The sequence below is a fragment of the Phocoena phocoena genome, chromosome 6 (genome assembly GCF_963924675.1).
Source record: "Phocoena phocoena chromosome 6, mPhoPho1.1, whole genome shotgun sequence".
Lineage (NCBI taxonomy): Eukaryota > Metazoa > Chordata > Mammalia > Artiodactyla > Phocoenidae > Phocoena > Phocoena phocoena.
The window spans coordinates 93464873-93491276 of NC_089224.1; the positions used below are offsets into that span (position 1 = coordinate 93464873).

General features: G+C 39.5%; 1 protein-coding gene across 1 annotated transcript in view; it reads right to left on the bottom strand.

The window, feature by feature from the left end:
• Positions 1 to 26404, bottom strand: part of ECPAS (Ecm29 proteasome adaptor and scaffold) — a 97835-nt gene that overhangs the window by 14760 nt on the left and 56671 nt on the right. Inside the window, exons 15-35 of the mRNA XM_065878967.1 lie at positions 25565 to 25668; positions 25042 to 25165; positions 23324 to 23404; positions 22104 to 22329; positions 21579 to 21670; positions 19739 to 19873; positions 18770 to 18932; positions 18148 to 18320; positions 16868 to 16969; positions 13650 to 13773; positions 12225 to 12370; positions 11735 to 11789; positions 10716 to 10830; positions 9992 to 10060; positions 8619 to 8736; positions 8187 to 8354; positions 5816 to 5895; positions 5102 to 5207; positions 4049 to 4096; positions 2891 to 3012; positions 1163 to 1313 (exon numbers count right to left, since the gene is read on the bottom strand). Coding sequence (XP_065735039.1) covers positions 1163 to 1313; positions 2891 to 3012; positions 4049 to 4096; positions 5102 to 5207; positions 5816 to 5895; positions 8187 to 8354; positions 8619 to 8736; positions 9992 to 10060; positions 10716 to 10830; positions 11735 to 11789; positions 12225 to 12370; positions 13650 to 13773; positions 16868 to 16969; positions 18148 to 18320; positions 18770 to 18932; positions 19739 to 19873; positions 21579 to 21670; positions 22104 to 22329; positions 23324 to 23404; positions 25042 to 25165; positions 25565 to 25668 — 2502 coding nt within the window. The remainder of the gene's footprint in view (positions 1 to 1162; positions 1314 to 2890; positions 3013 to 4048; positions 4097 to 5101; positions 5208 to 5815; positions 5896 to 8186; positions 8355 to 8618; positions 8737 to 9991; positions 10061 to 10715; positions 10831 to 11734; positions 11790 to 12224; positions 12371 to 13649; positions 13774 to 16867; positions 16970 to 18147; positions 18321 to 18769; positions 18933 to 19738; positions 19874 to 21578; positions 21671 to 22103; positions 22330 to 23323; positions 23405 to 25041; positions 25166 to 25564; positions 25669 to 26404) is intronic.

Consider the following 26404-nt stretch of genomic DNA (forward strand, 5'->3'; position numbering starts at 1 on the left):
GCAGAAGAAACAGCAATATCAGAGGCAAAGGGAAAACAGAGTAAGTGATTAGAATATAATAGTTTAGGTAAGTTGAAAACCAAATAGTGAACCGAGAGAAAACTTTTACAATCATATAACAGGAGTTTGACAGTTCTAATAAAGACAAATGTAAAAACATAAACAAGTGAAAAACAGACACAGAGTAGAAACATACAACTCACAGAAGAAATATTTATAAATGGATAACATAATAGGAAAAGACAATGGACAACACTAATACTAATACTAGGAAACTAAATTAGAATAATGAGATTCTTGCTTATCAGACTGGTATTATTCAATGTTGGCAAAGATGTGGAGAAAACAGAACATTCATAACTTCTGATGCCACAAAATCTCTCACACTGAAGTTCAAAATAATCTCACTGTAGAATACTATGCATGCACTAAAAAGAATGAAATAGATCCATATATACACATGGTATTTTGTTAAAAACAAAAATCAAGTTGCAGAACAATATTTGCAGTCTGATTCTATTTTAAAACTAGTATGTTTGTTTGATTTTGAAGCCTATGACTACAAAAGAACTTGAAAAAAGACCCAGGAACTGCTGGCAGTGAGGACTCCTCAGGAAATGACACTGTACTGCCACAGCAGAGGGGCCTCCTAGGGGATACTTTCTACTCTTCTGTGTTGTTTTAAACTTTTCACAATAAATGTTTCACCTGTAATTAAAAAAAACAGAACAAAACTCTGATCAGAGACTAGGGAACTACAGTACACCTAAAGGGCAGAATAATTTGGGACTATGCAAAAGTCTAGCTACAAATCCTCTTGATTTGCAAAGCAGGAATGGTCCATAGGAGGACTCTGAGGGTGTAGACCCAACCCCTAGAAAATAAACAAACATGTACAAAAAACCGTGTTAAATAAATGTATTGATGTATTTTTTTGGACGGAAGTGTCATTCTTCATTCACTTCACATAACAGTGTATGAGCCCTCTCCACCCCCACTAAAGAAACACTGCATGTGGTTATAGAAGCTGAGCTGTTTCAAAAGTGGTGAAAGTATCATCTGAGTCATGGAGTTTGTCTAAGGACCCTGGAAGGCCTGTTGAGTATCTTAACAGGACTCTCCCTTCATGATAATTACCAACATGGCTGTGTTGTCAACTCACCTTTTCTTGGTCTGTAGCCCGGAGACTCAAATAATTGAGAACTTGAGGCTCCAAGACACTTAAGGATTCTAGCAGAGCTGGGATGAGTTTTGGTGCATGGGGTTTCAACATGGCTCCTGCACTTTTGCTGATCTTCACGAGGGTGTTAATGCTACAGACACACAAAACACAACTCCTGAGTCCTTCTAACAAAGCAAGAAGCCCTACAGGTCTAATCATGAAGAGTTTCTGCACTTTATTGCATTAAGGAACATACTCCCTTGGGTACAGAGCCTGGCCTTAGCTCTGTGTTGGGTTTTTTTTTGGTTTTTGTTTTTACTTTTTATTACAGAAATTTTCACACATATATGAAAGTAAAGAGAATCATAAATGCAATTCTGTATGCTCTCCACCCAGTTCAACAAGCAGCAACCTTTGGCCAATTCTGTCTCACTTAGGCATCCACCATACATACAGACCATTCATATACTTTTCCCCCTGCCACTGTAGTATTTTGAAGCGTATTCCCTAACTAAACTTCTCCGTGTATCATGAAGAGACCCAGACCTTTTATCATAATCAAAATACCATTTCACACCTAAAAAATATTAAGAATTTCTTTCATATCATCTAATATCCAAGTTTCCTGATTGCTTCACAAGTGTCCGTAAGAGTTGGTTTGCCGAAATCGAATCCAGAGTCCATCTACACATTGCAATTTACTGCATTTCTTGAATCTTTTTCAACAGTGCTCTCTCCGTCCTCTTTTTTTTAAGCTATTGATTTGTGTTCTGATGGTGTCACTTAAGAGGTTCCTCTGTAGCTTATACAGATCTGCAGGCTAAAATCAAGTTCAGTTCAATTTTTTTAAAAACAAGAATCTTTCACGGGTGGTCTTCACATGTCCTGTCTCATCATATCAAGATGCTTATCTTTTTTTGTGCTGTTAAAGAATGAACAGCAGGTTCAAGTTTGGTCAGCGTGAACCAACCATCCATTATAATGCTCCTCCCGTCAGCCTTTACCAGTGGACTTGGGAGCCACTTATGATCATTACCTGGAGTATCTTAGTGAGGACAGCAAAATGGTGATATCCTAATTTTATCATTCCTTTGCATTTGTTAGGTGACTCCTTCTGAGAAGAGCTTTCCCATAGCAACTATTTAGTTACCATGAAATAGTGTTGGTACTATTAATTTGAGCTAATTTCAAGAGTGAAATAAAAAATGGAACAGATGAAGTTCCCAGATAGCACTCTGGTTAAAAAAAAAAAAAAAAGAAAAGAATCCTTCACTGCTGATTTTAACTTAAAAGAGCCATATATATCTAAATGTGTACTACTTGAATATTTCACAGGCGGTAAACAGTTTATTTTAAACATAATAACCTGTGAAACATTACTAAGTGGTATAACCAACAAGCAAGCTCTCAAGGACCTGAGGCATATAGCAGAATAGGAAGATGTGCCTGCTGGGGGCAGAGGCCAATGACAAGAAAAGAACACACTTTACTCAAGGTTGAGGCAGAGTGGCAGAAGGCTGGACAAAAGCAAGGCTCCCATGAGAATGTCTCTGCAAAAATGTTCTGACTCACCACTTCTCGCATTTGCTATTGGGTCACCCCACTGGATTCTCCTCAACTCATTTCTCCATTCTTTCAAGAATCTAACATTCAAAGAAACCCAATTTCTACTGGGTGGCTAAGAACTAAGTAAATCCAATGCATTCAATTTCATCAGCTGATTCAAACCTGAGGGCTCGAACTTCTGTCACAGGACTCATCACTCCTTTGTCCAGAAGGCAGGGCAGGAGGACAGCAATGGTTCTCTGGCCAGCGGCTCCTTTGGCAGGGTCACACATTTTCACACAAACCTCACATACAAAGAGCATGGAAATTAGTGACACTGACCTCTCACCCAATAACGCGTTCATCTGACAAAATACTTCCTACTTCCTATATCCATAGAAAAGGGTAAGTGACTCTACTTTCTACGACATCACAGGAAGAAAAAGAAGATCTCATGATCTGGGATTGAGTCCTATGTCTACCAATAACTAAACAGAAAATTTGGTAATGCATTTTACTTTCTAAGCTTTGGTCTTCTAATTTGTGAAACAGGAAACAGTTGAAGATGAAACGAGAAAATGTTTAGAAAGCACTCTGAAGAATGCTTAAGGTATTATTATCAATAACTTTGGGTGGCAGCATAACACAGAGGTCAAGAACACAAATGTGGAATAAGAAACACTTGGATTTAAAACCTTCTAATACATTAGAAGGCCCTGATATACCACGAAATCAAGTTCAAGTGGGGAACCAGTTTCAAAAAGGCTGCCAGGGCTTCCCTGGTGGCGCAGTGGTTGAGAGTCCGCCTGCTGATGCAGGGGACACGGGTTCGTGCCCCGGTTCGGGAAGATCCCACATGCCGCGGAGCGGCTAGGCCCGTGAGCCATGGCCGCTAAGCCTGCGCGTCCGGAGCCTGTGCTCCGCAACGGGAGAGGCCACAGCAGTGAGAGGCCCGCGTACCGCAAAAGACAAAAAAAGGTTGCCAACTTCATAAGTATGAAAGGCAGATTAACATATAAACGTAGCAATAATAAAGAGAACAGATGTTGCTTGATCTAAATGTAATGTGTACTTCAGGGTCAAGAGAAAGTCCTATCTTATATAAAGGCCTAGGAAAGCTCTCCATTTAAACAGCCCAGAGACACACTTCGTTAAAAATACTAGCATTCTAATGTAATAGCAACCAGTTTCCCATTTATTGTTAAGAAGTGGGCTGTAACATGAAGCCAGTTACAGTGCAACTAAATGTCACTTTATATGACAAAAAAATAAGTCATAATTTTCACTGTCACATAGAATCCTGCCCCACTTCACCTCCCAGTATAAGACTAGAGTTTTCACCTTGCTCAGCGTTTTCAGAGCTAGTTCTGCTGCTTTTCGTACAGATTCCTAAAAATGAGAAAAATATGACATTATACAATGTCAGAGTTTCCTTCTCATCTACCCCAAAATGTGTATGTAAACTGCCTCCAAATCTACACAAATTGGTGGAAAATCCTACTTTCATTACTAGGTAAAAAATGGTGTTTCACTAGGCTCTTTGCCCGTCAAGGAACATACTACCATTCCATACTACTGTTTTTTAAATTAGATACAACCTATTTTGACCTTACAAAGATATGGATATTAAGTATAACAGTTTAGAAACTAAATGTATTATAAAAGCAAATATATAGAGATTTATGTGAAGATTCTGAAAGACTTAAAAAGAACTCCGACGAATAAAGCAAAAAACTGAAGTGCCTAATTTTAATGGTAGGATGAGAAAATTTTAAATTTAGACTGCCGAGGCAAAAGAGAAACTGGTCACGTTATTTGGGAATGACTGATCCAACTTACGAAGCTGATCTAAGTAGAGTTATTTTGGATTATTTCTAAACTGTTATTTGTTCCTCACAACAGCATCACAAGATCTCTACTAAAAGAAAATCAGGCAGTAGTTACCCTTTTTTTTTTTTTTTTTTTAACTTTAATTAAATTTAGATCCAAAGATACCTAAACTTGCCACTTCACAGACACATCAAAACTGAAACTTTGGGGCTTCCCTGGTGGCGCAGTGGTTGAGAGTCCGCCTGCCGATGCAGGGGACACGGGTTCGTGCCCCGGTCCGGGAAGATCCCACATGCTGCAGAGCGGCTGGGCCCGTGAGCCATGGCTGCTGAGCCTGTGCGTCCGGAGGCTGTGCTCCGCAACGGAAGAGGCCACAGCAGTGAGAGGCCCGCGTACCGCAAAAAAAAAAACAAACAAAAAAACAAAACTGAAACTTTGGAGGAAAATTCTGGTCTTTTAAAACAAATTGTCTGGATATTGAATTTTGAAATATGTAACATACATATTTTAACAATTCCAATTTATGCTATTCTATCAATAAATGCAGATTTATGTATATAGTACCTTTATATCATCTTGTACTCTAAAGAGAGTTTCCCAAATTTCTGGAAGTTTATCAATGATGTCATCTAGGGGTCTTCCTCTCAATAAATCATTCAGAGCTAAACAGCTGAAAATAAACAATTTGGTTTCAAATATATGATCAAGAAAGCTCAATATTTTACTATGAAACATTCATATCAAACAAGAATATGGATTCTGCCTATATTTCTAGTCTTAACCCCCTCACCCCAAAACGGCAATGACTACTCTCTGCTTGATGCCTCAAATATACCCCAGGCATATGGCATGTACACTCATCAAATGTCTATTTCCCACAACTATAATATAATCTCTTTAAGATGATACATCATTTTTTACTTACCAATATACTTCCAGGGCCTAGCACACTGCCAAGCATATAGCAGGCACTGAATAAACATAAATTATATATGTATAAATAAATGCTACCCTACAAAGTCATGAGAGTATATAAATGTATCTTGATGTCTAATTTAACAAGTGATCTACTTCTGTTATTTCATACTTACAAAAACTAAGACAACTTAGGAAAACCACTGACTAGAGCTTAAATATCATTAACTGTCTAACCCAACCAGAAATATGCTTTTTAGTGGTTTTAACTTATTCCTTTTGCACAAAGTATAAAACTTGGAAATTTGAAGGGAAAAAAAATTCCGTTTTATTAGACTAGTCTTATATTTCCAAAAATGGTACCTGGATTCTCGAACTCGCCACATATTGCTGGTTAGATTCTTAACCAAATCTTGAAGAATTTCCTTCAAATACTTATCCACCTAATGAAAGCAAAAGGATAAAACTGAGAACGCAAAATCCATCAATAATCAAATGATTCATCTCTACCACACTGTGTTTCTGTACGTAACAGCCTAAGTGTCTCCCTAGGCCTCTCAGTCCACAACTCTCTCCCCACTTTAGCTGCTGAAAGCTGCCCAGCTGATCATCCTGAAATGCAAACGTGATCCTCTTATTTTCCTCAGTGCATGAGAATAAAGTCCAATCACCCAGGCGTGGATACGAAGCCCTCCTGGGACCGTCTAGCTCCCAAGTTCTTATATGCCCTGCCTCACCTCCACTCCCTAGCACACACTACCTCTACCTCTTCCGTCTCCTACTTGTTCAAGATTCAAATCAGGCATCACCTTCGCAGACAGGACTGGCCTACTCTGCCCTATGTTCCCACGGCACCTGCTTAAGCACATTGTATCAGACAGCACAGTAACTGTCCTGCCCCCTCACACTGAGACCTCGAGGGCAGGGACAGTGTCTCACTTGTCCTTCCCTCCCTGGTAGCCTGCACCACGTCTGGCACATAAAGAAGCACTTGATTGTTCAGAATGAAGACGAATTTAATCTTTTAAGCCTCTTTAGTTTTGATATACACTTATCCATTTGGTAATAACTACACACACCGATAGTAGATTCACTTTTTATGCTAATCCAAAGAACTTCAAGAGTTATGGCTTTTCCACTATTACTCTTGTAGGTAGGAGAGGTTTTGTTATCCTCACTTACATTTAAGAAAACCAAGACAGGGAGGAAATAACTCACCTAAGATTTAAGAAACTGATGTCTTTCTATGTCCATGTCTCTAGACAGTCTCCATAGTGATCTCATCCACATCTGTGGCTTCACCTTCCACTCACACAGAGGTGACACTCACATCTCACGAGCCTAAGCCTGGGCCCTGAACTCGACCTATTAGATCTCAAGTTGACCCAGTGGTACCAAGTACTCTCCTAGAGCAAACAGAACTCACTGAACCCTCAAGGTGGAACCCTCCAGTGCCCACCAGCATCAGACTGGAGACAGGAAAGGGCTGCATCATGCCCAGGCATGGAAAGACAGGGTAAGGGTCATGGGGTTTATTTAAAGTGAACTAGGAAGCCAACAAAGGATTTTAACCCAAAATGCAATCCAATTTGCATTTTTAAAATCACTTTTACTATCGGTAATTAAATGAAAGAAGGCAAAGAGAAGAGAAAGATGACAACCTGTTCATCAGGGAGGAATAAGGAAAAAAGAGAATAGATTCAAGAAATACTTTGGAGGGAATTCCCTGGAGATCCAGTGGTTAAGACGCAGCACTTTCACTGCTGTGGGCCCGGGTTGATCCCTGGCCAGGGAGCTGAGATCCCGCAAACCACACAGTGGAAGGAAGGGAGGAAGGGAGGAAGGGAGGAAGGGAGGAAGAACGAGAAAAAGAGAGAGAGAGAAAGAAAGAGAGAAACACAGAAAAAGAAAGAGAAAGAAGGGAAGGGAGGGAGGGAGAAATACTTTGGAAGCAGAATCAACAGAATTTGCTACTGGATTCAATTGAGGGTGAGGGTGAGACAGACAATAATCAAGGATGATGCCCATTACCCCAGCTGGGGTAAATGAATGAACGCTGAGGAGAAGAGAGGGGGAAGTTTGTTTTTTTTAAGTCCCGTTCTGGACATATTAAGTCTAAGGTATCTTGAAACAACATCCAAGTGACAATGTCAAGCAGGCAGTGAGATAGACAAGTCAGGAGCACAAGTCGTGCCTGGGCCAGAAGTAAGGATTGGGAACCATCACAATCAAGATGACACATAAGCCCTGGAACTGAGGAGCTCATCTAAAAAGAGAAAGTGGAGAGAGTCAATGGTACTCAGAGGCAAGCCCTGAGAAATCCTAGTATCTAACAGTGAAGGAGAATATGAGAAGCAGCCAGATGAGAAAAAACCAAATATGGTAATTGCCTGATTCCTTATCTACCTCCCCAACTACGTGAACTCCTTGAAGGCAAGAACCACAACCTGTTCTCCACTACATCAGTGGTTAACTATCGACATACAGTTTTCCATTTGTGTGGATACACTGCCACTTCCTTAACCATCCACCCAATGGACATTTAGATTGTTTCCATTTTTGAGATTTCAAAAAATGTTGCCATGAGCATCTCTGATACCTTGAAAGAAGGAAGAAAGCAAGGGATGAAAGAAAGTCTGTTTGTTTAAACAAAAAAGTACACAAAGTAGTAAGGAAGAAGAGCATGAGTTTACATGCCATGTGTAACCTGGGACAAGGGTTCACAGATACTTGCCATTGACTTGTCAGTGACCAGCGCATTCCAAATACTTGTCATGGCCTGTCGAATGCCAAGGTTGGGATCAAACTGATAACGATAAAGACGAGGAACTAGTTGAGGCAGGAAAGGAGCTAGCTGCTCTCCAGCTCTGGTAGCAATTACATTAAAACCAAAAGCAGCACCCTAAAAAAATAATAACAAAGTGGCTCAGATATAATATCCACATATGAAGTATCACAAAATTCTTCCTCCTGTCCTTGTCCCTGAATAGAGCCTGATTTACTGGGTGTCCAGCTTTACCAATCAGTAATAGCAGCTATGTGGTGATCTAGATCTCTCTAATCACAGACTTTTACAAAACACACTGTATAACAGTTGTCCTGAACTCGACAGGAGGTTTGATTTGGAGGGAAGAAAAAAATAAAATGTCCAGCAATAGCCACTTACCTTCCTAGAGTTCCACATTGCGTGATGGTTGGCTAGATTCATAAATTTATACACCAGGTCCGGCTGACTAAGATCACTTGCCAGAGAACAAAGCTCCTTGTAAGTAGAGAGGCCCTGGCTTGAAAACAAAAATGAAAAAGTATGCTGTAATGTATCTCTCCACCTCCAGACTATTAAAAATTACATTACCAATATTGCTAGGGCATTTTAAAATTATGTTTTCGCTCGATTTCCAATATTGCGTTATCTCATTACCACAGAGGCAGAGAACCAGGGTGATTAGAATATAAAAAGTCGCCTACTTCAATTCTCAGCAATGGCTGGTAAATGACCTAAGGCACCTCTGATGCCTATGAGGGTGGAGCCCTCATCACCTCAGGAGACAGCAATAATTCTTCGGTACACTGTGCACCAGTCTCTCTCAGGATCCTGAGAGCCGTCTGAAGACAACTTCTGTCTTCCCTACACCTTTTCTAAGCTACAGCATCCCAATCCTGATAACAACTTCTTCAAGTCCTGTTAACTTCTCTCTGTATTTGCTCAACTACCTGATCTTTTTCATTATTTTGTGAAAAGTGAGCACTTCTTTTAAAACTCAGAGGGAGTCTAGAGGGAGGGTAAGTGGAATGAAACAACTTCAGTGTGAAAACATGGAGCTACGGGAGAGACAGCCTGAGGCAGGGCTCTGGGGACTCCCCAGCAAGGCCCAGCAAGCTGCAGCTGGACCTGAGGGTTTTCAGAGGAAAAGCAACAGTACAACCATGACGGAATAGTGATAAGACAAAAGAGGTAAGGCTCTATGAATTAATTTGAAATGCCAAGCTGGTGGACTCCAAAGCACCAAGTAGAGATGCCCCTCCAAAAACCTAGGTGCAGTGCGTGCTGACTCCTCCCTGAGGACCCGCTGGCTGGGAGCTGACAGAACTGCCCTCAGTCCAAGGTCAGGTCCTCCCCGAGAGCAGCCCACCACCAACGGCTAGTCACTGAGGGCGTGAAAAGACCTGAGGAGGTGACAGAGAGCAGGACCTCCCTGCAGGCCCTCCCAGCCCAGTCCCAGAGCTCCGTGACGGGTCACGGTCTCGTAAGCGGGGGCAGCAGGCCACCTCCTCCTCAGCCACTGGACCTGTCCTGCCTCCTCAGTCGCCCAGGGTGACGACTCCAGGCACCCTTCAATAAACTTCCAGCACACACACCTCCATCTCAGTCTGCTCCCCCAGGAAACCCAATCTAAAACACTAGGCTTTTTCACTGACATCTTCTTCTTCCACTAACACACAACACCTCCCACGAGGCTGGAAATCAACCTGGTGAGCACCCTTCCCAACGGAGAGAAGATGTCTACAGTGACTGACCAATGGATCTGGCACACTTACCCATCAGGGGTTTTGCCAAGGCCTCCTCCTTGAAACACCACTGTCTCTCCAGAAACTTCATGCTTAGCTCTAAACAAAAACAACACCAAGAATTTAAATTAGCCTCGAATTTTTCATACCACCATTCAACTAATGCATACATTTCATCTGTAAACTGATAAAATCAAATTCCCTATCAAGTATCTACAGTGTGCAAGATGTAAAAGTCAACTAACCCTTCCCATCAGCCAGAGAATTTTGTAAAATGAAGTCTAGGAAGAACAAACAGATATAAAAGACATCCCACATAAAGTTATACTGAGTTAAATGTGGTCACACATTGAGAACTATTCTTCCTACAAGGAAAGTAACATAAAGCAGAAACCAATTACGAGAATGACTGCCCGCCTCTTCCTCTTCACAGATCAGACCTGCATGCCACACTTGCTCTCCACACCTTCATTCCATTTAGCCAACGGTAATTACGGTACTTCTGTAATCCAATGCTTTACCTGTCCCAAGATCATTCAATTTTCGAAGCCTGAATTACTGGCCTGTTTCTAAACAGTATACACTGGATAATTAAATTGCTATCCACAGCATAACGATCGATGATTTGCAATTTAGAAAAGGCTTCATAAACAGGAAAATCACAAGCTGAACTTTCCTTCCTCCACTTCATATTCTCAGTATGTGCAAAACTTGCCCTGGGTGTTCAAATCTGAAATTTTCAAGTTCACTGTACCTTTTGCCAGTCATCAGTGTTTCTACAAGAGTAGAAACCAACTCCTGTTGATCTTGTTCATTGCCCAGTTCATACACCAACCCAAGGCCTTTTGAGGCAACATCTTGGCTAAGTTCTACACAGAAGTCAGACAAAACAATATTAAGAAAAATTTGTCCTCTGGGCATCAAGTTAAAAAAAAGTTAAACTTGTAACATTAACCCAAAATTATATCAAAGTAAAGATATGAAAACATAATCAACCTGCCTATTTTGTTAAAAACATACTAAATCATCTGAGTGGACATGACACCAGCAAGTCTCTGTAAATGAGAACTACATTCACAGAACATCCAACTCACAAGCCAAGTCAACCCTGCTGGGCCTTAGTGTGCAGTGCATGGTGACAAAGGGTCAGTGGAGGCACGTCACACACATGAGAGGTAATCACAGGATTTAAGGATGCCCACGAGCAATTTTTTAAATGAAAAGTCAACATAAGACCACATGTTTAAAACAATTAATAAAACAAAGCTACTATTTAAATGTCTAACAAATTATTTGCACTCTCTCCTGGCTTAAATCACAAAGAGAAAAGGAATTCTAAGTATTAAGAGAAATAAGCTATTATTTGGTACAAGTATGAGTTAAAGAAGGCCTCGGCTCTACTTTTAAATGCAAAACTGATCTAATGAATAAATAAATACATTAAGAATCAAGTTTCCTGTAGCCTTCTTTTACGTTCATTAATCCAGGTTTTTCAAAATTTAAAATACAAGTTTAGGGCTTCCCTGGTGGCGCAGTGGTTGAGAGTCCACCTGCCGATGCAGGGGACACAGGTTCGTGCCCCGGTCCGGGAAGATCCCACATGCCGCGGAGCAGCTGTGCCCGTGAGCCATGGCCACTGAGCCTGCGCGTCTGGAGCCTGTGCTCCGCAACGCGAGAGGCCACAACAGTGAGAGGCCCGCGTACCGCAAAAACAAACCAAAAAAAATACAAGTTTAAAGAAGTCTGGAAATCAAATATTTACCAATTACTTACCATCATTTTCTGACAAAACAGAAACAAATGCACTCTGAATTTCTTTAAGATGAGACTGAAAGAAGAAAAAAGGCATTCAGAACACTGAAACTCTACCTCCTTGGGAGAATAAAAATCTTGCTCTCAGGGTACACGACACCGGTGAGGTCTCACGACCAGAGGCAGTCACAAACCCTGCTGTGCTCTCATCTTGGAAGGTGGCCAAATTACCTGAAGGTTGTGGCACTTACAGGTGGTCTAACGCACACAGTCTGAGCCTCCCCCATCCTCACCACTTCCTCTGACATTGTACCTTCAACTTAAGAATCATCTTCCAGCCCATATATATCAGGTACCATCCTTCATTCCTTCATGTATAGCTTATTTCAAAATATGTGTTACTGGTTAGTGGCCCTCACCCTCATACACTTCCCCTCCTACCACCTTTCTATTATAAATACTTCATAAACAGTTTCCAACAGAGCTGGACCACATTTACAGAATGGCTTACCTTCACTTCTTTATGGGTACTTAGCTTCCTCACAAGGGAAAGGAGCCAGATGCAGGCTGCTTGCCTCACATGTGGGTTGGAGCTGATGATATGTTTATTTAAAATCACATCCAGCACCCAGGGTACCACATCATTAACTTTAGCTCCTAGGGAAAGGGAAAGAATGATAAAAGAAGCAATTAACATAACTGAACAGAGCTCCCTGAAAAAGATAAAATTTTAATCAACATTTACTCAATACAACAATCCTACAACATATTAAGATCTAAATGATTACGGTGTTTAAATAAATTGCTGAAGGAACTGATAATCATTCATTTCAGAACCTAGCATAAACTAAATAACATTTCAAAGGTACTCAGATAACTTTAGTTCCCTAGAATGAAAAATTATCACTATCATGGGGGAGGCTAGACATGTGTAGGGGTAGAGGGTGTGGGAAACCTCTGCATCTTCCTCTTAATGTTGCTCTGAACCTAAAACTTCTCTTTTTAAAAATCTGTCTTAAGTTTTTTTAATACTCATATGATTAATGTAATTTTACTCATTTAAACAGTGACAGCAGGAAAAAAAAGTATTTCTCTTCCTTTATATTTCCTTTTAGACCTTAATTGCACATGGAGTTTTTAAAATAAATATTTTTTCTTTTATTTGTTTGTTTTTAAATTTTTATTGGAGCATAGTTAATTTACAATGTCTTAATTTTTTTAAATTATCCCCATTCCTTCTAGTGTCAGCAATTTTTCTTTCTCTACCGTATCTTTCCCATCTCCATCTAAAAACTAACAGGCAAACCAACCTCTATTAACCTCACTTTCCTCCTCCAGCTACTACGCCATTGTTCTCCTTTCCTTTGTCACTTCAGAGTTCCTCAACCTTGGCATTACTGAGGTTGGCAGGACACTCTGCTGTGGAGAGCCATCCTGTGCCCTGTAGGATGTTCACAGCATACGAGACATGTGAAATCACAGTACCTGTAACATGTCATCAGAAAACGCATGCCCCTTCACCTATGTGGTCACTAAAAGCCAGAGGGACCTAGTGAAGAGGCACCTGCTGCATGACCTGCACTGTGTGATAAAGGATTAGGGGACACAAAACTTGGGAACTGCTAGGCCTCAACCTCTAGCACTGGCTAACCACACCAATCCTCAAGAATAGAGCACAAGTCTGAAGGTAATCGATAGCTAACGCCCCTGGCCTGCTTTGCCAAAGGACTAAAGAAACAGTTCTCATTCATTTTGTGCTCAGTCTCCTTTAACCAACTATCTTTCTCGACTGAGCCAAACTGATAAATACATATATAAATATTGGAAAGAGAGTTAAAATGGAATGTATACGTTTTTTTCTTTTGCTCAAAGGTGATAACAAGAACAGAAGAGGGTTACTTGGTGGTAATAAACTGATTAGCTGACTATATGGTACCGGCAGGGGGCGTATATTCTTCTTCAGCCACCAGCCAGGCATCCCGGGCGGCCACAGAACTAGTTCCTATCGCAGCGCTGGTGATGGCTTCGCCGATAGTGAACTGAAGCTCTATCTGCTTGGCCTGCAATGAAGGGGACAAAAGTGAGGAGTCAGAGAGAACATTGCCCCAAAACATCCGTTTCCACAAAAAGCCTGCTTACTGTCCTGTTTCTCGGCATGCTTTGCTTTCACGCTTTTGCCTGCAATGCTCTCAGCTAACAGGATGGTTGGAAAGTGAGGCAGGGTGAGGGAACGGAGAACCCAAGAATGACTTGAGGATCTTTTCCCAAGTCTGTGTTGCACTCTTCACCCTCAGCAGAGAACCACTAAGCAGGGATTTTTAATCTTTGGAAGAATGGAACCATTTACTTGGGGGAGAAGGGCATGGACTGTGAAGCCATATGGATCTTGGTAGAAATTCTGTTTCTCACCAGCTACATACACTTATTTAAACTCTGAGACTCAACTCTGTCATTTGTAACATGAGCATAAATAATACCATCATCCACCTCGTCAGGCCGTAGGGATTAAACGAGGTTAACGTACATAAAGCATCTAGTAGACATTTGATTGGTAGTAACTGCACCCTTAACAGCGGCCTTTATCATTTACTAACAGCTCCTCCTCTCTGCACGCTTAAATTACATGATATCTGCAAGTTCCTCTCAAATGGTTCAGGAAAAAAACCAGAGAATGACAAAGCAAACATGGTAAAATATTATAATTTGGTAAGTCTGGATAAAGGGTATACAGGAGTTCTTTACATTATTCTGACAACCACACTGTAAATTTGGAATTGTTTCAAAAATCGAAAGTTTAAAAAATTCTAAACTATACATACTCAAATTTTTAAAATCAGATTTAGAAGTTGACACATCTCACAATTATGAACCACTGACTAATATGGAATTGGGCCAGCCTCAGCTCCCTTTGGCATTTTTCTCTAATGTTTGCTGGGAATCAGAAAAGACCTAAGAATAGGAGAGTAAGAAGAGAATGAAGAACAGAGAATATGAGGGGTATGGGAATATGGGCCTTTTGGGAGAACACTGTAAAGCACACAGACAACAGTCTAGCCATTTCCAAGCTTAATCAACTAAATGCTCTAGGCTTGCTGAGGTGTTAAGTGCTGATACCACACACTTCCTACTCTGAGAAAAAGTATTTGAAGGCTTCAGTCCTACAGCTTTCCTGGTCAAAGTTTCTCTTGGCAACTCTAAGCTGAGAAAAGGTTATCTCAACACAGAGGATCCCGTATTAGGGAGTCATTTTATGTGCCTGTTTTTACCTGTTTACATGTTAATAACAACACAGTTGGCATTACAAACAAAACTCCCTAACTCTATTTGTGAAGATAATATCCAGATTTTGCTTTAAATATTCTAGAAATAAAGAGTGGGTAAATAGGGATCGTTATATTATTATTCTCTCTACTTCTGTGCATGTTTGAAATTTTCCATAATAAAAAGTCAAAAGAAACAACAACAAAAAAAACCTTTAGGACTTTGTCCTAGATGACTGTGAAGATATTTTGCTTCTCTTGATTCCTGCTTTTTTAAAATTCTCCTCCTTCAGTCTCTCTAGCATGTTTCAAGCTTTTCATATAGTTCTGTACTTCTAAACTCTTAAAATAATGTCTTCAGTAGCAAGTTGAGAACCGAGAAAACCTTCATTCATTGAAACAAAACTGGAAGAAACCCATCTCTATCATAGATATATAAAAAGAAAAAAGATGAGAAAGGAGACATCACAAGCTTTTCCCCAAGACGTTACAATGTCAGTGACATCCAGGGAGAATGAGATATGGTTATAATTTCTTGTCAAAAAATGTCACCTTAAAAATACTCCATCAAGAATCCAGAGACCTGCATCCTAATGTCGGCTCTATCACTCAGCTGCCTTATTCCTCAACCACAGCTCTCCTCTCTCCATCCTCTCTTCCTTCAAGGCCCAGCAGCGACTTTGCCACCAAAAAACGTGCACCAGCTCCCCCAGACAGAAGTGCTCACGCCCGCCTTCGTGAGTCCACTGCCTTACACGCAAACATCTCTTCATTCAGTTACGCTTCCAAAAATGTTTGAGGTCCTGCTACTACCAATTACGCTGCCAGGCCCCTGCTTTATAAGGGGGTGAGGATGGGGGTGCAAAACAGCCTTTGCCTTCAGCCTAGTGGGCAATTAGCAACTGTGATGAATGTTGTGAAGCAAAGTACGGAGCAGCATGAAAACACAAATAAATAAAGAAATCTACTCTAGTCTGAAGGGTCAGGAAACTTTTCAAAGACCTATAGCAACAACCTGAGAAAGAAGGAAGCATGGGTCTGTCTAAAGCTCAGAGCAGAGAAGGACTAAGAGGCTGGTGAACAAAAGTGGCTGGTGAGTAAGTGACAAGAACCAAGGCCCAATCAGGGGCCACATCAGACTGTGTTAGGTCACTCATCATATTGGCTAGCAGTTGTCTACTTATAGGTCTTCTCCACCACACTGGACATTTATCTAGAAGACAGAAGCAAAGTCATCAGACTCAAGGGCAACCAGAACACTGGCACCCACTCCCCACATCTAGCTGAACAGGTACGTTTCCCCTTCCACCTACACTGCGCCACGCTTTACTCAAAAATGATGAGAAGGGCTTCCCTGGTGGCGCAGTGGTTAAGAATCCGCCTGCCAATGCAGGGGACACGGGTTCGAGCCCTGGTACGGGAAGATCCCACGTGCCGCGGAGCAACTAAGCCCGTGCACCACAGCTACCGACCCTGTGCTCTAGAGCCCGTGACCCACAACTACTGAGCCCGCATGCCACAACTACTGAGCCTGCACTCTAGAGCCCCTGCTCCACAAGAGAAGCCACTGCAATGAGAAGCCCGCACACCGCAACGAAGAGTAGCTCCCGCTCGCCACAACTAGAGAAAGCCCGCGCACAGCAACAATGACCCAACACAGCCAAAAATAATAAATAAATTTATTTTAAAAAATCATGAGAAAAGGACTTCCCCACAGAAGTGATTTAGTCAATGCTACGATTACCACAGTGATGGACCCACAGATGGTACTCAGTAAGTACTTGGTGAATAAATGAATAAAGTTTTAATTTAAAACCTCACAGCACGCAAAATTCCAAGTTAAGAAAAATGCCTTTTGTTTGAATGACTAACAACCAGATAGCAATATAAATACCTCCACAGAATCCATCAGACCTTGCAAGAGGAGTTTCTGGTGAGGAAAATCTCCATCCCCAACTGGAAAATACCCCAGTGTTTGGATAGCTCTTTCTTTCATCTGGAAGAACACAGAATTTTTTTTTTTTTTTAAATGAAGTATATAACAGCTTGGTCCCAGAAAAAATGTTTCCAAAATGAGAAAGCAGGGAAGGGGAGTCTGTCTAACTAATGCATCAGCACAATTTTTTTTTTTTTTGTAAGTATCCAATTTTACAGAATTATGTCTATAAGACACTGGAGGTAAAAAGACATAAAACTGAGTTCATTAAGGGTCCACAGCTGCAAAAGAAGGAAGAACAAAGTCTTTAACTAGTTCATTATCCTACAAGCAATAACAGTTATAAATGTAGATTCTGGGCCCAGAGGACCTAAGATCAAGTCACAGCTCGACCATTTTAATAGCCTTTACAACTGTGTGACCTCAGGCAAGTTACTTAGCCTCTCTGTGACGCTATTTCCTCATCTCTGAAAACAGAGATGACAACTGTACCTACTTCACTAGATCTTCTGGGGATTCAATTAATTAATGCATGTGAAGCACTCAGCATATGCTTGGCAGATTGCAAGTGCTCAACAATGGATGGTAATGAGTAGTTGCTAACATCTAATAAAAACTACTGTGATCTCAGAAAGTTTTAAATAGTCCCTAGATCAAGAATAAAATTACATATTTATTAAACTTGTAGTAAACTGATTTTTCTGTTCATTAAATCATCTTATACTTCAACACTGAGGTGTTCTTATCCCAAAGAAAATTTTTAAAGTCTATGAAAGTTTTTATCTAAAACTAAAAAAAACGTAAGTGTCCTTTTCCTCAGAGATTACTCACACTGCTTACGAATGCCCAGATTTCTTAAAACCAAACTAAGTATAGGAAGTTAAGATTTAGATTTGGTCTGAAATTACAAAAATCGTTAAACTATTTAACACTTTATTACCCCCCTTTTGCATGACACAAGAATTACCTGATGCGTTTAATATTTACCCAAATCTTAAGTTATGGGCCTCAATTGGAGTAACTGGGTCAAACGGTACACACACGAAAGCAGTGCACAAATCATCCCCAACTCAAAATTAAACAGTCACCAAGACTTTCTTCTTTACCACTCTTTTTCACATTCAGTCCTTCCTCCAGCTGTAATGCCATCTATCCTGACTATGATTCTGTTTTTATTCATTTACTTATCTATGAACAGAAAGAACTTCAGAGAAGAAGGATAAAAGGAAGAGACTTGCCTTATTTGTTTCTTTACTGGAGGGTATTCTATTTAGCAGGCTTTCCACAAGATGCAACTTAGTAAAGCCAGACCCCTCACTGGGGACTGGGAGTGGACCGTTTCTGCCAATTTCACCCAGGGCTGTACAGGCAGCAATTGCCAGGAGGGGTGATGTACTGTCCAAAAATGAGCCTGTAAACACATTTAGACACAAAAGAATTTTACATCATCACCCCTGGAATCCAAAGCAACCAGCAATGCACTCAAGATTTTTTTAAAGACAGCAAACCAAAATCAAAGTCTACAAACATATTTTCCAGTTGATAATCTGTTAGCATTTCTTTACTAATAAAACACCAGAGTCATGTCCTTTCTTAATGTTTACAATTTTTCCCATAATGGAATCATCTCTGTTAAATAGAAACATATAGAAAAAAATATATATAGAAAAACTAGAGTACTTGCATTGTTATTAAAAACAAAGAATTTATTCAGCATCAAGATTTTGTGGAAAAACCTCGTGTATTTAGAGTGCAATGCTACAAAAAGAAATTAAAATGTTACAATAAATTTTAACCTAATTCAAAAAAACTGTAACCTACTTATGCGGACATCCAAATCAGCATAAACACATTAATTACCGATAGTTTCTGTGGCACTCTGAATGAGTTCCTCTTGTTCGGGCAGAAAATCAGCATTTGTCTCCACGTCTTGCTGCTCTGCCATTTTCATTTTCTTCTTAGCCAAATATCTTCCTACTGTGAATCCCAATGCAAGCAAGGATCCGTGCTGTATCTCCGGGCTCTGGATTTAACAACACAGTACCGTATGTCTGTCTCTCTCACATGTGCGTGAATGCAGTGAAATAACTGTTTACTACAGTCATCTCCCCAATAAAATATAAGGCCAAAGAATAAAGTGATCATGTGAGGTTCCACTGGATGTTAATAAACAGGTTAGGGAACAAGAGAAAACTTGAGTTTCAAACACAGAATTCTGAGAAGTTAAGCTGAGTCCTGACTCACTTGGATTTAGATTCCTTAGTCCCATACCCAACTCCAACTATGGGTGAGGTGACTCCATTGCATGCTCTTATAAGCACCCACACTTTCTTCTAGCTTATAAATAACACTTAGGTAAATACACCGTCATAACTTTCAAGCATAATTTTCCTCTACTGCCAACAAAATACAATGAACGGTTCCTATTTCTAATTGCTAAAACCTCCAAATGCAAATAAAATATTTGAAAGCCCATGGTTTCAACAGTGTTTCCTAACAGGACAGGTGCAATGAGAGGTGGCAGTAGATGGGGAGGAAAAAAGGAACTAACATTTCTGAGCACCAAGCACTACTAGAGCTTCTCATATATCCACTCCCTGCCGTATTCGTAGAGCTTAAAACAATGCCTATGAGATACAAGGCACTCAAATTTGTTGACTGAACTGACTGAATCCACGTATTACCTATCTCATTTAATCTTTACAATCATAAAGGCAAGAAATTTATGAGTTCGCTTTACAAGTGAGAACACAAAAACTAAAAATATATTAGATGCTTTTGTAAAACTATTTCCCACAAAAAAGGACAGAGACAAAACTGATAACATACATGATTGTCTTTTGTAGTCTTTACAAGCTGTTCTATCATTGACTTCAACTCGTTTCCTGACACTGTAGATACCACCACAGAATAAAACAATGCTGCCAGTTCACGCATCTCTTCTTTACTGCTATTCATCAGACTCTGAGCGGTGTAGAAAAAGAAATACACACATAATACATGATCATCTCCCTGCTGACAACGTCTAATATTTAAAACGTTATAATGTTCAATTTACTGGTAACTATGAGAAAAGAACGCAACAAGCTATTATTTCAAAATGAAATAAAAGCGGAGGTATAGACCAAAATCTTACGTGCATTTTCATCAGATACAAAGTATAAAACAGGTGGAATTAATACACAGCTGATCTGAAACAGAGGTCAGCATGTGTTTTCTGTAAAGAGCCAAATCTATCGCAACAATTCCACTCTGCTATTGTAGTGCAAAAGCAGTCATAGACAACAAATGGGTGTGGCTGGATTCCAGTACAATTTTACAGACATGCTAATTTTCACATGTCAGGAAATTTTATTCATCTTTTAATTTTTTTCCAACCCTTTAAAAATGTAAACAGTATTCTTGGCTTGCAGCCCATACAAACAGGAGGCGGGCCAGATTTGGTACATGGACCACAAGTTAATGACCCCTGATCTACAAGATCAAAGGTCAAAAACTCTAAGATCATTTTAAAATCAGCAAATATTCACAAAGAATTAAAAAACCTTTTTAAACTAGAAGCAATTTCCTGAGACTAGATTTTCCAGAAAAGTACAAAACTCACTCCTCTTGGTAAATTACCTTCATGCTTTCACACTTAAATAATTGGTACATTTTACCATAATTCAAACTGTATTTTCCAAAAAGAACTACATTATGCAGCACAAAAGGTATACAAAACTATATGAGCCAGACATGTAATAAAAAAAATTATTCAGTTTATCTGAAATTCAAGTTTAATTGAGTATCTTGCATTTTTATTTGCTAAACCTGGTAACCCTTTTGGTGTGACCACGGGACAAAAATACTCTCCAACATGGCCGGTGGGAGTGTGAATTGGAACTACTCATATGGAGGATATGCATTATCTATTAAAATTGCATCCATGTGTCCTCAATTCCACTTCTGGGGAATCTACCTAAAAATAAACCCACTCATATTCAAAATGATGGATTGTTCATTGCAGCAGGCTGGAAGTACCCTAAATGACCATCAATAAGGACCTACAATAAATTATGGCACATTCATGCAGTGGAAAACAATGAAGGTGTTAAAACAAAGAGGATGTTCTCTCTGTAGTTATATAGGAATAACTCCTTGTTCTAACGCTAAGCGAAAGAAGGTACAAAACAGTGTGAAAAGTATAATACCCTTTTGTGTGAAAAAAGGAAGAAAAATCAAAAATGCTTATTTCACTTGTGTGTATATGCATAAGTAAACTCTAGAAGGGACACCATATACAAATAAGTGATGACCTGTGCATGTCTGTCGGGTGAGAGAGGAAGAGGCAGGAAGGTGAAGGGATCTGGGTAGCTGAGAGACTATGCAAAGGAGACGTCTTACATAATTGTTTACTTAAGTTATATATATTTATTACTTTTTTAAACTTTTAAAACAGAAAAATAATTTTTTCTTACTTAAAAGACTCCCAATTCATCTCCCCCTCTCACCTAAATGGATCACTGCAATATATGGACCTACTCGCTTCCCAGTAAGTGTTTAATGATGAGAGTTTCAAAATGACCTAAAGGCAGAAAAGGCCACAGAAACACTGGTAGGAAGGCGACATCATGAGACCAAAGTTTAAAATATACAGAATCAAAAAGAAATACACATGCACAGGATATACCTTTATCCATTCGGTTTTGTCTACAAATTTGGTAGCCAGCTTTTCTGGATACACTGAGACAGCTTCCAATAGACAGTACATGACTGGCAAACCTAAATAAGAAGGAATTCAGAACCATTCTGATTTCAAGAAAAGCAATAAACGTACAGGGATCACTAACTTCCTTTAAAGCACAAGGCTACAGCTTTAGGAGGCATTCCCCAGTTCTACAAAACAAAAGTTAACCTAAATACAGTACGTGATTCAATACACAAATTTACAGACTTATTGTCTATAAAAAGATGCCCTGTTCTTCACACCCACTTCCAAAGTGAAAATATATTACGTATTGTTAAGCATTTCTTTCTGAAAGAAGAAATAGTGTATCAAAGATGAACTCAGGCAAGTTTAGAAAAGAAACAGAGATTCATGTTCAGTTGCAGGAGAGAAGACAGAAAATAATTTTGCTATAAATTCTCAGCTGAGTTTAAAATTAGATTTTTGTTTAAGTGCTTTAGTATAATCCTCAGCGGCATGACCTCCTACCTCCAACACCTGCTAACAGCTGCTGAAGCAGGCCGATGTAGATCTGAACAGGGTTGGTTTCCCCACTCTTGGAAGAAGACGAGGAGGGTGTTGCCTGGCTGCCCGACATTAAAGTCCGTATATAGCGTCCAATGGCTGGGGCGTGATCTTGCATATCAGCCAAACTCTGAGAGGTGGGCACCACTCCCGCACTGTGAGCCAGGCACATGCGCAAGTACAGGACTATCTACAGACAGAAGGAAGAAGGACACCAGATAAGCGTCTCAAAAAATCAAGGCAGGAGATGTTCTTCAAAGTGACAGTTCCCACCTTCCTTCAAAAGCTATTCAACAACCCTCACAGAAGATGGAAAACACGACTCAACGTGTGAACTGAAATTATCACAAGGGAGCAGAATTTATATAACCAGTTTTATAATCCAAAGAGTGCTTTTTAACAGAGTTTAATGGAGTTAAAACACAAACTCCACTTTTAAAGTCTAAAATATAACAAGGAAAATCACTGTTTTTTTTTTAAAGATGTGTGTGTATGTATGTGAGAGAGACAGACAGACAGACACTGGGCAGAAACCCGGGACCAATGATCTGTTCCTGTGGAACTTGAGCTGCATTTAATCTCCACTGACACGAGAATTTGAAAAAATGGGTTCAAATCATCTACAGAAGAGCAGCTACGACGTCATTAAAAACCTCTGACATAAATTAGCTACTAAGGAGTCCTCTGGAAGCTCTTTCCTTGACAGCTAGAACAGGACAGGCAGTAATTTCATCGTGAGTCTTCTTACTCTGAACAAGATTATCTCTTGCCATTTAATTAGTGCAAATCAATGACTAAAACAATAGAATTTCCCCTAGCAAATGAGATAAATTAATCTAATTCTCCAACCTTCAAAACTGGATAATCCAAATAACCTCAATATATTGTTGGCTTTAAAATTCAAATCTAATTTGCTGTAAATTCCCAATAGCAATCAAGGCAGAGCATCTACTTCTTTCACGAAGAGAATCTCACTGAGACAAATGTATTTCTAGACTCCACTATGATTTAAAATAATACCAATTACTAAGTACCGTTTTCGTAAAAAACAACCTGGTATAAAACAATGACGTCACTATATGGGTTTACCTAGAACACAAAAAATTCACGGTCATCTCTTTGACTGTGACATTATCGTTAAGAACCTTTAGCGAAAGCAAAATAGAAATATATGTCAGTCCTACCTCTCCAAAGGCTGCTGGGTTAAATGGAAGGACAGTGGTCCCGGTCATGTACTTGGCTGGTGTTTTCATTCGATGGGAAGCCTAATAAAAATAAACCCCAAAAATCAATTACTGGAAAACAAAGCACGTGTACCCTTTCTCAACTCAAAAATAACTGTATTTCTAGCTACATTATTGTCTGTTACTGTTTTTTTTCTAGTCAAAACATTTTTCCATTAATCATGCTTGATTGTGCATGGACCTCAAACCCTAAGTTACAGATGTGTTGCCTTTTGCCTGGCTTGTTTAAAAAGAATAAACCTGGGCTTCCCTGGTGGCGCAGTGGTTGAGAGTCCGCCTGCTGATGCAGGGGACATGGGTTCATGCCCCGGTCCGGGAAGATCCCACATGCCGTGGAGCGGCTGGGCCCATGAGCCATGGCCGCTGAGCCTGCACGTCCGGAGCCTGTGCTCCGCAACGGGAGAGGACACAATAGTGAGAGGCCCGTGTACCGCAAAAAAAAAAGAATAAACCTATAAATCAACTATACTTTAAAAAGAAAGGAGAAAAGAAAAAAGCTGCAAAGATGACACAGTAGCAAGTAAAAAATATAAAATAAAATAAAAAGAATAAACCTACTCCAGGCATCTACTGACAGTCACCCCAGGGCACTGCATTCCAGTTATTTTCATTAATAATAGAGGTAGAAGGAAAATATTAGCACAAAAGCATCTTCTGCCCACAAATATGACAGTGTTATGGAGAAGAGAATCCTGGCTGCTACATACTGACCTCCAGCACCCTTAAGATGTCTATCTAAGCCAAAAGCTAAGGCCACCAGTAGAAGTGAAAGGCTGTAAGGTATCCCCCCAGCACACTAAGAGAAACATCAATGTAAAAAGTAGGATAGTGTCAGGGTGGGGGGTCATGACTGTCAATACTCTGATCTACCAGCAAAAACAGGAGACTTGCAAAAGCAGATGCAATGCTCTCTTATGATCATGGTGGGAAAAGTCTCAACTGCTCCCTGAAGCATTCTTAAACTTATGTTGCCCTAAATAACGCCCTTAAAAATTAAAAAGGTATATTTTAAGCACGTCATGCCAAGGGGAAAAATTTTAAACACAGCCAATAAAAATAATGGTACAAATGAACTTATTTACAAAACAGAAATAGAGTCACAGTTGTAAAAAACAAACTTATGCTTACCAGGAGGGAAAAGGGGGGAAGGGATAAACTGGGAGATTGGGACTGACATATACACACTACTATGTATAATATAGATAAATAATAAGGACCTACTGTATAGCACAGGGAACTCTACTCAATACTCTGTAATGATCTATATGGGAAAAGAATCTAAAAAAGAGAGTTATGTATAACTGATTCACTCTGCTGTACAGCAGAAACTAACACAACAGTGTAAATCAACTATACTCCAATAAAAATTGTTTAAATAATAATAATAAAAAATAAAATAAACACAGCCAAAATGTTGAAAAACATAAAAGGAACTGTAAGTAATTTAGATTTGGGCAAAACAGATTAATTACATTTGAGATTTATATTTTTCTCCTCACTTCGTACCTTCCTCTTATTGTATTAACATTGTTAGAAACTTTACTAACCATTCAACATTTAGTGATTAGCATTTTTAAATGTGTCACCTAAAAAAATGTAGGTTTATTTTCATCATTCATTATATGACTTAAACTATTATCTGAAGTTAAATACCATACCTTTTCCTGGATATAATATACCATTTCTGGGAAAGATGGCATCTGCTTAGAAGCACTTTCTTTTCTGTTTCTACCAGGAAGACACCTTAAAACTCGTTGTGCCTCTCCATGAACTTCCTCCCGTCTTTCAGAAAGATAAATAAGAAACATAAATAAATTTCACCAACTGGAGAATGATCATATGAAGACTAAGAACAGCAATTTTATTTGTCATCTGTCTTAAATATATTTTTGGCTATCTATGCAAAGAGGCATAAAATACATGATAAGCAATCGCTTCTTTTTGGAAATTTCATTAGATGTGGAGAGTCATGTGGCTTTCATCTTTGAATTTTACCCACAGGAAAAAACAAGACAGGATATGACTACAGGTCTATATATTGTATCAAGGGAGCCATATTTTTAACTCTAATAAATTGCTCCTAAGTTCCACAGACGAACACTGCAAACAACATAAATTTTATTCAATTTTCAACCAAATTTTAAATGAACCCAAATTCAAATTAACACTTTTGAAACTTACGGATCTCCTGCAGCTAATAAGAGCAAATATCTGGACGGTATATGGTCTGAGGGAAACACCGTGCTGGCAAATTTCACAGCCACTTGTCGAACTTGAACTTCAGGCTATTTGACACATAAACGCACGAACACACACACACATACACACACACACACACACACACACACAGAGATTAAAAAAAAAAGAATTCAATTACCAACAACTCATTCCAGTCGAGTCATTTTAATTGTAAACAATCAAAATTTAAGTTGATATTTCAATAAATATATCTAAATAAATAAAACATCATTTAGTCAAGATCTTTAATCATGTTGTTTTAAAAGTCTCTGGACAATGACATTATTTAAAGAATACTATTATGATCTAAGAGGACACTCCAAGTAGAGCAGGAAACCCCACCAAGACCATAACCAGAGAATCTCTCTGTAGATGTACATCCTCAGCCCAACCATCAGACCAAGGTCACTGCGGCAGTTTCTAGCCACCACCTCTGCTTCTCCAACTCTTAAACTCTCAGTCACATGAGTGAAATTCAGATATTCTGCAGGGAACACAAACAGAGCTTACTTGGAATCCCTACAAATTTAAAGCAAAATACCACCAACGCTTTCAGATTAGCTCTTAAATTAAAACTGACTCCAAAGCAAAGCTTCAACTACATAAATATATCCAATTAACTTAAATAGATTAAGACTGTAATCTACGAATAGGAAGTTCAACCAGAAAAGCAGCTGTAGAGTCTACTGATGATTAAGCTTTATTCTCATGTATCTTCCCCCTGGGTCATTCCTCCAGTCACAACGTAAGTGAGATGAGAGATGCTTAGAAACATGTACTACC